The sequence below is a fragment of the Phalacrocorax aristotelis genome, chromosome 3, assembly GCF_949628215.1.
Source record: "Phalacrocorax aristotelis chromosome 3, bGulAri2.1, whole genome shotgun sequence".
In the NCBI taxonomy this organism is placed as follows: Eukaryota; Metazoa; Chordata; class Aves; order Suliformes; family Phalacrocoracidae; genus Phalacrocorax; species Phalacrocorax aristotelis.
The window spans coordinates 97,422,681-97,436,304 of NC_134278.1; the positions used below are offsets into that span (position 1 = coordinate 97,422,681).

The 13,624-nt window shown below is 36.4% G+C and overlaps 1 protein-coding gene across 28 annotated transcripts in view; it reads left to right on the forward strand.

The window, feature by feature from the left end:
• The window catches only part of NRXN1 (neurexin 1), a 726,997-nt gene that overhangs the window by 502,496 nt on the left and 210,877 nt on the right, over positions 1-13,624 (forward strand). For all 28 annotated transcript variants that reach the window (XM_075088626.1, XM_075088628.1, XM_075088629.1 and 25 more), the window contains one exon: positions 4,109-4,290. In XM_075088626.1, coding sequence (XP_074944727.1) covers positions 4,109-4,290 — 182 coding nt within the window. The remainder of the gene's footprint in view (positions 1-4,108; positions 4,291-13,624) is intronic.

Sequence of the window (13,624 nt, forward strand, 5' to 3'; positions counted from 1 at the left end):
TTTTTATATATGTAGATAATATAGATGTTGTAAGTTCTTCACTCTTGGTAATTAATAGCAGCCTGCACAAATAGTCTTACTGGATTCAGCAGGTTTATCAATGCAAGTAATTACTTACCAGTGGGAATAAGAGAGTTCACATTCTAGTCCAGAACGAAGTAAATTACTGATAACATACAGAAGAAATAAAATTACATTCTTGGGTAATTTCTCGTTATAACCAGCAATGCTTACCCTTCATATTTTTATAATAGTTAAAAATTGCTTTACTGTTAATGAAAGGGCAGCTAATAATTTTCATTATTGAAGTTTACAGGTTTCACTCTTTAGTTTTCCAGCTATAAACTGTGATTGAATCATAGTTCATTGGGGTCCAGAGCTCAATCAAGCATTGCTTTCACTTAAATCAGAATCTGAGACCTGATGTGAATGTTGAAAATAAACATTAAGTTACTAACATTATATGGGAAAAAGGGAATTATGTATATTACCCTTCAGTGCAATATACCTTAAACACAAAATTGGGATGAACACAAGGAAGGTAGAAAGCTGTTGATTTGTTGTTGATTTGAGCAAACTATTAAACTGCATCAGATGTGACTTCAGAGCAACAAATATTGAAAAGCTTTGCAGTCATACACAGTAATAGATTCAGTAAATGGGTGCTAAACCAAATATTTGTCTGGCTAATACTGTACAGGTAAGCAGATGTCCTTGAGTTGCTGCCAGGCTGTGCTGAAATTAATGCACTATTTCATAAAGATGAATTTTGCGAACAAGCAGGACTTCAGAGACCCAGGCCATTAAAAAACATTACTGTGTCTTGACCACTGGCAGTTTGTTACAATAGGAACCATGCTTTCATGGTTGAGAATTTCAAAGAGCTGTATGGCCATTCTTCCTAAACATTGTGTAGATGCATGGGCGCATAAAGAATTATGCAGTAAATTCTGTGGCTGAGAGATATAACTGGCATGTTACAAACTTGCCTACTTATAAGTACTGTGCTGATGGCATTGCTATTCTTGACATTCTAATTCTGCTGTCTTCAATTCTTTTGAGATGACAAACCCCAAACAACCCAATGCCATAAGCTAAAAGAGAGAATGAAGATGACTGGGGTTTAGTGACAATGTTCTGAAAGAATGGCAGAGACGTTAGAAGGTTTGTCAGAGATCATAAAAGCCTTTATGGAGCAAGTGAATTAGGCTTCCTCTGTTGTTTCTTAATGTAGCCAAAACTGATAGGAAGCAGGGTGGTTTCGAACAACTGCTAGATTTAATAGTTAATGGGAGGTTGGACCATAAGCTGAGATCAATCCCAGAGTAATAAATTTTACATTATTATATTTGTCTTTCCTGAAATATAAACACTAGAGGACCTATTCTCAAATGACTTCCGACCCATTTTTTTCACAATTAATACAGAAAATTCAAAGAACGTGACTCCCTGTACAGCTTAGAGAGAGGCAGATCTGTATTCATAAGCATGGACTAATTAGCCCGTTAGCAGGCTCACCATTAGTTCGAAGAGCTACAAAATGGACAGTTACAAAGAAGAGAAAGCTTTGCTATAAAAAAACATAAGCCACGTGTTATCATGGATAAAAGATAAGTTTTTAACTTTGATGTGGATTCTACATAGTTTAAGATTTACAGCTAGTTTTATCCAGCCCTACTGACATTGACCTTGACTTCAATGCAGCAGCAGTATGGAACGAATTGCTCTTCATTGGTTTGTTTGAAGGACAGTATTTAGCAAAAAAGTGTGACAAAGATTCACTCTGAATAAGAAAAACAGAGTCTTTCATTGTTCAGTCCTGGAGACTTACTTCTGGGTCATTGTATTCAGTATGACTCCAACATCACCAGGCAGGCTTTTTCTTTGTCTTCTGTATTGGGTAACTAGATCTCTTACAACCAAGAAAAGGAGAATTATGCTCTCCCACTTAAATCTTATTTACTATTCTAACAGTTTCATCTGTGACATTGAGGTGTAGGGAGTTGTTTTTTCTTAACCTTCTCATTTTTGTTACTTGTAAGAACCTCATTCATGACCTGACACAATATTTTATGAAGTCAACAGAAAGGCTGTCATTGTTTTTAATGAGCTTTGGATCAAGCCCTCAGTTTTTCATCAACACAGAGTAAATCCTTTCACTACAGAGACCAATATGACATACACCGTACGAAGGTCCAAATTCTGTCACTCCTCAATTGGCTCAAGATTTGAAGTCAACACTATCAGCAAAGAAGAGAACCTGGGGACCGTGAAGAGTGATATTACCTGTCTCATGTATCTTTGTTTTAGGGTGTACTGGAACTGGAGATTCAACTATCGTTACTGAATAGCATGCAACAGATTATTGTGCAGTTGGCAGCACCATATTTGAGGAAAGCAAGGGTGGGAGAGCAGGAGATTAGGTTTTTGTCACACACATTCCTAAACTAGACACCATTTGCCCATGCCCATTAGCAAGCTTTTGTAAGGCACAGTCTCTATCTTCACTGCTCTTGAACAACTCTTTACAATGACGATAAACTCTGATTTCACTTGGAGTGTAAGTGAAACCTTAGATACCAGGTCTGTTATTGTGTTTGTCTTTGCTAAAGAAAGTAGACAAGTTTTCCTAAAACACATGCAGGTTGGTATTTTGCCATCAAGAGAAAAGCCAAGAGATATATTTGAAGCGCAGTGCAATCCTGCAAGTGTGTTGATATAAAACGAGCTTTACAGTTTTTTAAGTGCTATGCACTGTGCACAAAATATTACAAATTGATCGCACTGGAACAAACGAATGAGTAGGTATGTAATTTCGTAAAGGAAGTAGACTAAGATTTTGAGACTTCTGGAAGTTGAATTAGTGGTGTAACTATACAGCTCTTCTTGTTTTGGCTTTAAAGTCTAAAAGTTCAAGGGATTTTAGATCCTTTTGTATGCTGACAGCATTTTTGGTCAATCTTGAAAAAAAGTAAGAAAATTAAAATTATGTTATGATGTGCTATCTCCTTACGTGGACATGGGAAGTATGTAGTGAGAGTATTGAGTGGAATAAACTGAATTACATTTGGTAAAATTGAGTGTAGCCACACAATGAGCCAGCTTAGAACAGCTAGTAAAACTGGACATCTGTATTTACAATGTGTTGACATGTCTGCCTAAGCTTTGACCTAACTTCATAGAAAAGAAGTGGACAGCTTGTAGTGTCTTAACAAATGAAAGATCGATTACATGCACAATTTGCATTCTATATGCTGTTGTTAGGATACAAGTTTTAAATGGAAAATGTCTGGATATGTTGTTATTTTAGTTCAGATGAAATATGTTGGTGATGAAGTCAAGCACCTGAGTGCTAAATAGTTTTAAATTACCACACTAGTTTAAAATGGATTATAGATTTTCTAAGTGCACACTGGATACAATGCACAAAGATTTCCATTCTTAGAAGTTATACATTGAGCTTTATGCAAATAAACCATTGCTTACTTAGATGGTAGACTGGCATCTTTTTGTCCTGACATGACAAGTAAAGTATGTTTCCATTTGTTATCCCCATCTGTCACAAGCTGATAAACCTCAGATCCATAAAAGTCATATCTGAATGTATTTGTTAACATCTTGCTTCGCTGGGCATGATGACACATCATATAGTACATATCATGTTCATTGTGTAAATAAGGAGCTGCATTTTTTTGTCAGTCATGAGGCAGCTGGAATTACTTGATTTCTTCTCCACACAGGCCCAGTTTGGGAAAGCATTTGGTTCAACTCATCCCTGTTCTGCACATCACAGAAACATGTTCTTCAAGCATATGCTTAAGAACTGTCTTGAATAGATATGCATTTCTGAATCAGAGCTATGGTATTTTAAGTCGCTGCATATGCAATTATGTTATATTCTGTGTTGATTGCACTGTATAAAAAGCACTAATATTTCGTGTGCTGCAAAATTTTCAGTGATAAAGACCCCTTCATGTTGAAATATAGTAGTTTTTTTCTATGAATCCATTTGCTATATGAGAACATCTTGATTTTTGTAGAGCATATGATTTCCATGGGGGTTTGCATTGGTGCAAGTGAGCTAATTATCTTTATTTCTGTTTTACAGCGGGAACAACATACATCTTTAGCAAAGGTGGTGGACAAATCACTTACACATGGCCTCCTAATGATCGGCCAAGCACTCGTGCGGACAGACTGGCAATAGGGTTTAGTACTGTTCAAAAAGAAGCTGTGTTGGTACGAGTGGACAGTTCTACTGGGCTCGGAGATTATTTAGAGCTGCATATCGTAAGTATTATTAACAAATGCATGGAATTTCTTCTTATCATTGTGGTTTTTAAAATTTATTTTATTCTAATGTAAATACATCCGTTTGTTAATTAACCTTTAAGGGTCAATATTGAACTAAATGATAATGGTTTATGGCATACAATACTGTACAGGCTCTCAGACGTTCTCAAATGCCTTTTACTTTATACAGTGCTACTTGGTATGGCTTTTCAATTAAAAATCATACCATGATACCTGTACAGATATAGCAGTTTACTACAATCTAATTACATAAAACTGGATTTAGCAATGTCAGAGGAAGATATGTTAATCCTGGAAGATTTAATCTGGAATCTGCTGGGGGAATTACAGTGTATCACAATTGACTGCACTTATCGTTAATACTAGAATTTATCCTCTGATTTCACCATTACTTTGTGATGATAAATCTTAAGCAGAAAGCAAGATTGTCAAGCTAGGAAGTGTAAAAAAGTAATTTCAGCTGCCTTAAAGCAAATAACTAGCAATCAAAATTGAAAGCATCTGGATTTTTATGGCAACATAAATAAATGATCAGTTGAGATAAACATAACTAGGGCAGTATAAAATTTTGTTGTTTATATTAGTCTCAACTTTGTTAATGTATTAGTTTGATTTTGATTTAAGAATCTCTCTACTTTCAGGAACAGAAGAGTTCCTTTTGAATGAAATTACTTATTGATCTATAACCAATTACACTTTTACCCTCACAAAACATTCAGCAGTCATCATTTTCAAAATTAGAGGGAATTATGGTATTCAGTCTTCCCAGGCTTCTTAAATTTCTGTAAAGGCACTGTTGCATTATGGACCAAGGTGATTTTTTTTTTTTTTTACTTACTGGCTTGAGTAGATAAACAATGAAAGAAGGCCTTAAATAAAATTCAGAGGTTGTCTATGCCCTTCTCTTACATTGAAACACATGGTCAAAATGGCTGGCTGGTATTGTACCATCTTAATTTAAAAATGTGAACAAAGCAACTTCTCCCAGGTGCCAGAAAAACTGAGAGCCTACATTTTTCAAGGCAAGTATTGTGTTGCTGAATAGCATTTAAAAATCCGCTTTTCAAAGCCGCATCTAACATCAGATGCCTAGTCATCATTTGCCCGTTTCTTTGCAATCTGAGACCAGATCCACCCATGGGGGTCAACAGTGTTACCACCTTCTTACAGTGTTGTCTTTTCATTAGCATATTAAGGAATGTTTTTCTTGTTGTTTTATTATACCTGAAGTCTATCAAAACCATAATATTCATGCAATCTTCCATCTAACCTTGATTTTTTCATTTTAAAACAAACTTGTGTTCATTAATTATGAGTTGGAGATCAAAAATTATTGCTTGCTTATAAGTGTTTAGGTTTTATGTTTTCCCCCAGTAACTTGCTTATACCCATGCTACAGCAATGGATGGCAAAACCAAAAGAATAATTGAAAGATTTCTGTGGTCAGAAACCCTTCCAGCTTAATAGGAATTGGGAAAATAATAGATTATACATTACTGGTCTTTTGAAATTTCTGTGAAGCAGCAAAAGGCCTTTTATCATCTTGCTTTGTGAAGTGATCCTGGCCTCCTCCTATTGTCTTTGCCAGAGACTTTGGGAACCTCCATGAAGCCTGCTCTCCTTCAGAGCAAAATCCATGATAACTATGCAGAAATTTCATTGGAACAAGGTCTGACCTTCTGAGAGCTCTTCAATATAGTCTTTCTCTAGAGTGGAGGCACTGAGGGACTGACTTGAAATCCTAAGGCGTCAAGCAAGGATTTTTTAAAGGGTTGTCAATGTTAGTTAAAGCTTGGAAAACTGCTGGGATATAATTTCCTGGAATCTGTTTCAAATAAGGGTAGTATTCAAAAGGAAGTTGAAAGGCAGTATTTTCAAAAGTACTCATGGTACCGAAGAACATATATCCTCTTAAAGTCAGTAGAACAGTAGGCACTTCTAAGAATTTAACCTAAGATCTGTTTTAGCTCAGCAAGATATTGTGAAACATCACCATTATAAAAATGAAGAAGAACAGAGAAATGGAGAAGCCTATGTATAACTAACGTCTGAAAAAGGGTTTATTAGATCGAAGTTTTTCAATATTGGCAGCTGCTACATTAAACTACCTGTAATAAAACTAGTAGGAAGGTTGTGTCATTCAAAACTTCCTTCTTGCACCGATGTTGAGATGCCACTAAGAATGTCTTATCTACTAAATAACCATAAACATAAAAAAGCTGTGAATAGTGGAAGGAGGGAAAACTGGAAGGAGGAAAGAGTCTAATTTTTTTGCATGCACCCACTTACCTGTTTGTATAATGAATATGCATGAGCAATAAATTCCTGTGTACATTGAGATGCACTGTGCATGGATAACTTACCTGTATTATAACAAATATAACATTATAACAAGGATGTATCTGTGATTTAATTATGCTGGGATTGAGATTTACAGTATGATAGAAACTGGTTCTTTTGTTATTGAGCTTTCAATTTACCCAGGAGGTCATTAATCACTCAGATCCTCCCCAGTGACAAAATTTGGGACAGATATGTAAGGATAAGTTTTAAGTGTATTTTCAGGAGATTGGTGGCATAGAAAGTTTGGAACAATTGCTTTGAGTTAAAAAATTTTAGATCCTAGTCCTCACTAGCATGTTGGGGGGAGGAGGGGTGCTTTTTTGGGATGTTTCAGAACAGAGCTATGAGGTAGCTTGCTCTTAACCTTCTTCATTCTAGAAATGGAAGAGGAAATTATAAGTTTGATTATGGTACTTCAGTGTGTGCTTGCCCTCCTTATTATTTTGTTTACTTAAAGATGATGTAAACCTAATAATGAAATCAAGCTCATAACAAATTCTGATTTGGAAAATTGCTACTTGATCATCTGAATCACAGCTTTAGTGTTAGGTTAGGAACACATTTATTTAAAGTAATCATTTAACCTCCCCAAATAATCATTGTTAATATGAGAAATATTAAAAAAAAATGTGTAATCTGCGTTCCTACCAGATGCTTAACAGTTCCAATGCAAGTATTTTAAATTCCAAGACAGATTATTATAAAACTCCACCTGTACTATAGCAGCCTAGATAAAACAGGACTGGTTGTGTGTATGATACATGTGCATCCCTGTGCTTCAAGAAGAGGATGTTAATATGATTTAGTCATCCAAACTGCAGCAATTAGTTTTCATAGCAATCACTTGACTTCTGTTATGGAAGTGGTCTCCTGTGCAGTCTCTCCTGGGAGATCTAGTTAAAAAGGAAACAGATATCATGCCTAAAAGTCTACTGCCACTTCCTTCTCCTGTTGACAGATAAAAGAAGGACAGATAGCTCTGAGAATTACTAAAATCCTCCTATTTTTTCCCCTTTTCTTGGCATGGTCTACATCCATCTCCATGCCAAATGGAAAAAGGCGGCAGCTTATTCACAGAGTGTTCAGTCAATCACGGTGTGCAATTCTGTGCTTGGCTTTTTCATTGACTTCTAAAGCCCTTAGGTAATTCTGTCAGTAAATCCTGTTCCTACCTCTTCTCTTCCCACCCTCTTCTCCCAAGTCATTGGGCAGAAAAATGTATACATATATATATGTGTGCGTGTGTGTCATTGTCTTCCACAGGCACTGTGCTGTTGCTGCCTTGAGCTTCCAGCTTTTCTATGGTGAGAAACAAAGTGAAGTTAGACAAAAGTATTACTCAAAGGGCTAAGAAATCCTGTTAAATTGCTCTTTCTGGCAATGCTGGTAGCATAGGAAACTGGCATTCTCCTGTGTGGCACAAGTAGTAAATGCTCTAAAAATGAAGACAAGGATAGATTTCCATCAATAGACTTCAACCATTTTTAAAAATGGTTTTAAGCATCAATTATGCCATGTTTTCATTTTTCATTGTTAAAATGAAAGCTTTTAAATTAAAAAAATGTAACATTTTGAATGCCTGATTGAAAGGGTCAGCAGCTTCTGTGTCTTCCTTGTTTGTGTCATTTCTTCTAAAAATCAAAGTAGTTTGCGAGCACAAAAACAGTGTGCTGTTTGTATGTTTGGGGCTGATTTTGAAATTGAGAACAAGAAGTTTCATGGGGGATAAGGCCAGCAGAGCATTTCAGATCTTACAGCTTTGGCATTCCAGAAAAGACACACAGCCTATGGTACACTAACTATTTAAGTTGAACTGGGCTTACTTCTGTTATCTCAAGCAGGGTGGGGAATTACTAATTAAGCTCAGTTACAGATATGGATCTGCTGAAGTAGGTGAAGTGGTGAAGATGGCTCTTATAACATCCTAAGGTTTAAAATAAGGAATAAGGCAGGTGTAGCAGCATTTTGAATGTTGTCCTAACCCTCTTCTGGGGGAAGCTGGGGAAAAACACCCTGTAATTCCAGCGAGAGAAGAGTGACAATCCAACCTAGAATATAGTAAACATACAGAAATAAAAAGAAATTCAACTCAGCACATTTTATGGTAGATATTTTTATTTCGTTCTCTTTAAAGTTATTAGGAAAAATTACTATGGGGAAAATGTAAACCAATAAGGTTAATTCTGTGATGGGAAAGCATGAGGAACTATTTTAAAAGATGTAGTTACATGTTACCTGAAAAAGTATAGTATGATTGACAGATAGTATCAATAGATGCAAGGTATAACACAATTAACCTGAAATACTCTGAAGATGCAGTGTTACCGGCATGAGAGATTTTAAAAAAGTGTTTGTGAAGCCTTCAGAGTTACCGTTAATGACTGAGGTGAACAGTCATAGCAGAGGAAATACTGTATGCCTTACAGAAAATTGGGGTTTGGGTCATGAATAAATTCAGTTTGTTCTCTTTGTCCCAACTATTTATATACTACATCTATTAAAATATATATTGTGAGAAAGGCATTTTTCATTTGAAACTTTTTCCATGAGGAAGATGTGGATAAAAATCAAGTGAAAGGTTTTGTGAGTATTTTCAGCTTTAGTTCAAAAATACTCTTAGTTTAAAAGGAAGTTAATGCTTCCCCATTTTCTGAGCTCTTTATTCAGCTTTTGTATATGATATACATCATTTTTTATAAACTCAGGAAGTATTTAATATCTCCAAATGAAATGTTGACTTTTGTGTAAAAAAAAATAATGTTAATATCAAGGGGGTTTTGATTTTTCAGCTTTAAGTTAATGGAAAATTCTGCAAAAGTCCCTCTCAACTTTTTTCCTACTCATTTTTTGGAACTTTTAGCAAACTTAAAAGGACTGTCATTTCCTGCTCCCCTACTTCTGTCTCTTAGTTATACATATGCAGTATTCTTCTGCACCAGGCTTTTAATAGCTGACTCTGTTAGATTCAATTGTATATATACATAATATATAGATAATTTTCATTTATGCAAGTATATATGCAAGTATAATGACCTTCCCTCAAGTGAACAGAAATAGTAAAACTCGGGTGAGGATCAGACTTCTGTGTTAGAGCGTACAAGAGAAAAAATGGCAGTCTTCAGATAAATTAATTTGTTAGTCTCTTTTTAATACTTCTTGGGCTTAATGCCTAATGGAAAATCAATTGAAAGATTCTTATTGATTTAGTTGTATTTAGATCAATGCCTAGAGAGTTGGATGTACTTTTAATGAGATTGATGGTAAAAATACCTTTGATTTTAGTGGTTTGTATGGGAGCTAATTAATTTTCCCAAGAAGAGTTTAATAATCTTTAAAAGAAATATTCCCAGAATAATGTTTCTTCTAATAATCATCTTTCAAATATAGAATTCCTTATTATTTTATACATATATGTGTGACGCAAAGATTTGGTAAGGCCAGTAGTGGCTTGTATATGCATGAAACAGTATGAATCTAAAATTAATTCCTTCTCGACCAGGAAGGGCTAAAAAACACCCCAGAACTAGGTTTCGGAAATCTGATGTTTTAGAAGTGCTAAGCATGCACATCAATGGCTAAAGTCAATGGAAGCTGAATGTAGTCAGCACCTCTGAAAATCAGGCCATCATTATATCGGCTAAGGGGGTGTCAGGGATCACTCTTGAGCCCTGGAAGGACTTTGGATCATTATGTTTATCAGAGTTGTGATAGTTAATATTCTGCTACCTTGAGGCCTGAGAAAATTTCTTAAGGCTGATGTTATCTAATCCAGAATTCTGCTAGTATTTGTTATTTCCTTATTATGGTTATATACATGATATTTATTTGTGGTGGTTTTTTTTCCTCATTAATATACGTGTATGGAAAATGCCATAGGAAGTTTAACTGTTATGGTCAGTGATTGTTCTTCTCTTTAGGGAACAAAAAACTCATCAACCAGACTATGTGTTAATCCTTAAACTGAAGAAAAGTTACTATGAAAGAAAGATTTCCAGACTTGCTTATGGGTTTGAATAATGAAAGCAGTACAATCAAAATAGAATAATTTATGGGACTAGACAGGCAAGTAAGAATGCAATTCAATGTACATAACCATTAAGTTAATTAGAATGGGAGCAATTAATTAATCTAGGGAATTTGTCCTAAATGCAGCAATCCTTTACCTCACTGATCAGGTTAAAGATCTAAGTTTGTAGGAAAGAAAATAAATAAATCACTGAAATGGCCAAGCCATACCTTGAAAACATGCAATTAAGTTATTCTTTTGTATTAGCAGAGACATAGATTAAAAAAATCCTGAAAAGGGATTTTATGATATAAGCTGCTTGTTAATGCCTCACCTTGAATACTCTCCACAGTGTTAACCGTGCACTGTTCTTCTCATGAACAGGCCAAATTGCTGAGAGGAGGTTATGGAAATAGGTAAATTCTGGCATGGAACAGACTGATACCTAACTCTATGAAAAATATTAATGGAATTCGGACAGCTGATACAATTAAACAGTTTGGTTGTGACTGCCATCATGGAGTGCTGCACGGAGAAATCCTGATGCTGGCATGGAAGGTCTATTATGCCAGTGTGGCAAGCCTAATCTCCCAGCTGTGATTTCCTGCTTCTCCAGCCTAGAAATGTGCTTGAGGGAGGCAACTCCTTTCATCTCCTTCCTCTGTCTTGGGATAAATAGAAGTTCTCACTTCTTCCTCTACCCAGATAATAACTCCTTTATGCATCCCACTCTTCTCGTGCTTTTGGGAGGATAAAAGCTTCCTTCCCAAAAAACATGCTCTGTGACAGGGTCACCACATGCCAGCCCCTTGGCAAGAGAAAATTTGCTCAATCAGTAGGACCTAAATTCTCAGCTAAAATACCATGTGTCAGTCACAAAATGCTCCAGTCCTCAACACTGATGAATATCCTGAGGTGCTTTCTTCTGGCAAAGATGTAGAGCCTGGCTGAGAGTGAGTAGATATTTAAAACACTTCTGGTGGCCCCACATATATTAGAATCGTCTGATAGCAATATGGAAAGAATTGTATGTAGCCATGGTGTTGTAGAAAATGATCTTGCGGACCAGATTGTAGACTCTGAGATCCCTTCTGATCTTGCATATCTCAAGATTACACTGTAAATGGAATCCATCTGTTGGCTGAACTGCTTAAGATCCGAAACTTTGTCATTGAATTTGATGGCAAGCCTACTTTTGATTTTACTGTTGCAAACTGTACGTGAATGGGACTTTTGATCCAGCAAAAGAAGAGAACATAAACATAGAACTCATGACCTCTTCATAAAGCAGCTCTTATTTTTTACATTGTTACTTTTAAAGCTCTGACGTACTGTATGGATTATGTCCAGTCTTATTTTCAAGGATTCTTTCTTTCTCTTCCCTTTCCCTTGTTTCCTACGTTGTTTTTCTGCCGTGTCCTCCAACACAAATTTATGTGCTGTGCATATTCTGCAGTCCCAGTGAATCCCAGTGAAAGCAGGTGGCAACCTCCAGACATCTCAGTGATTGCATACCTTTTCTTTCCCACAGAATGAGGCATACCGTATAGCTAAAGGAACCGAGGAGTCACTGCAGATGGTGACTGTATGGTGCACTCACATGGAAGAACTTCTCAATGAGGACCATTGATTAGTTCTGTTTAACTAAAGAACCAAAGCAGCAAGAACAAAGCAAATAAGCATGTGGCCAAATTAGGAGACATATCCTTTTGTGACTAGGTTTTTTACATATAAATACCAAGTTTCTGGCTTCAGAAAGGAGGAGGGAGAATTAGTTTATAATGTACAGATAAATAAACAGCCCTTCATTCCTCCGTAACAGCACCTCTCCCAGTTAACATTATATTCTCCGATTAATGTTTTAGACCCGTCCCGGTCTAATTTTAGTCCAAAATTCCCTGCACTGGTTACTAGCCAACATCCTTGCATCTGAAGGTTACAGATATTTCAATAACTTGGCACCAACTCTTCGAGAACATTGCTATGTATAAAAAGAGCTGATGAAAAATTTATCAGGTATTTTAGCAACCTTATTAAGATTTAAAGAATACTTGACTATTTGCAATAGCAGAACAGTTGAGATGTTCACTGAAAGCTGACTGATCACCCAAAGGATGAAGCACCAAATCATAGGAAATTATTGTGATTATTTGGAGAATGAGAGCTCTGGATGATTGAGGGTCACTTCCAAGAGCTAGCCACTTTTGTCTACCTATCCTACTTGGGTACTTCTCTGCTTATTATATCTATTGTACTTTTTATTAAGCATATACGCTTTGTTATATCTAGTAATATAATAGAGTCAGCCCTGATAATATTTCCTAACTTGTTACTGCCTAGTTCTCATCTAATTTTAGAAAAGCACAGAAAGATTTGCACTCCCTCCTCCCTGCTAGGCATGCCTGGCTCAAAACCAAGTGGAAGGCATGTGTACTCAGTGTGTTAGAAGCCATGACAGAGCAGGGCGCAGGCAGGCTGTAGGCACTTTGGGCTTACACTGTATAGTTAGGAAAAAAAAAGACTGACCTGAGCAATGGCATCACTTTCAGAGTATCCTAGACTGTGCTTTTAGCTCCTGATGGCAGCTTGAATAAGAGAGAGTGACTCTCAGATCGCTGTGACCCATTGAAAGAGGGCCAGGATTGCACAGGACAGATCAAGGTTTGTTTCTTATGAATATAAGCCAGAACCCAAGATCTGGCCCATTAACTCCCTGTCTTTTAAATTTATGAGCTCTAAGTGCAGATAAGGATATAGTGTGCACTGCAGCACAAAGTACCAGTGTAGCAGTTTTTCAGTGAGCATGCAATATGAACAGCATCATTTTTAATACCAGATTGATTAGCCTGTTGATGCAGAACAAGGCTAGGGGAAAAGTGCTGCTGGTGGCCTGAACAGGTTCTGATCTTAACTCCAAATAATTCTAATCCCACCACTTCCACTATTAATTTGTCTGACGAA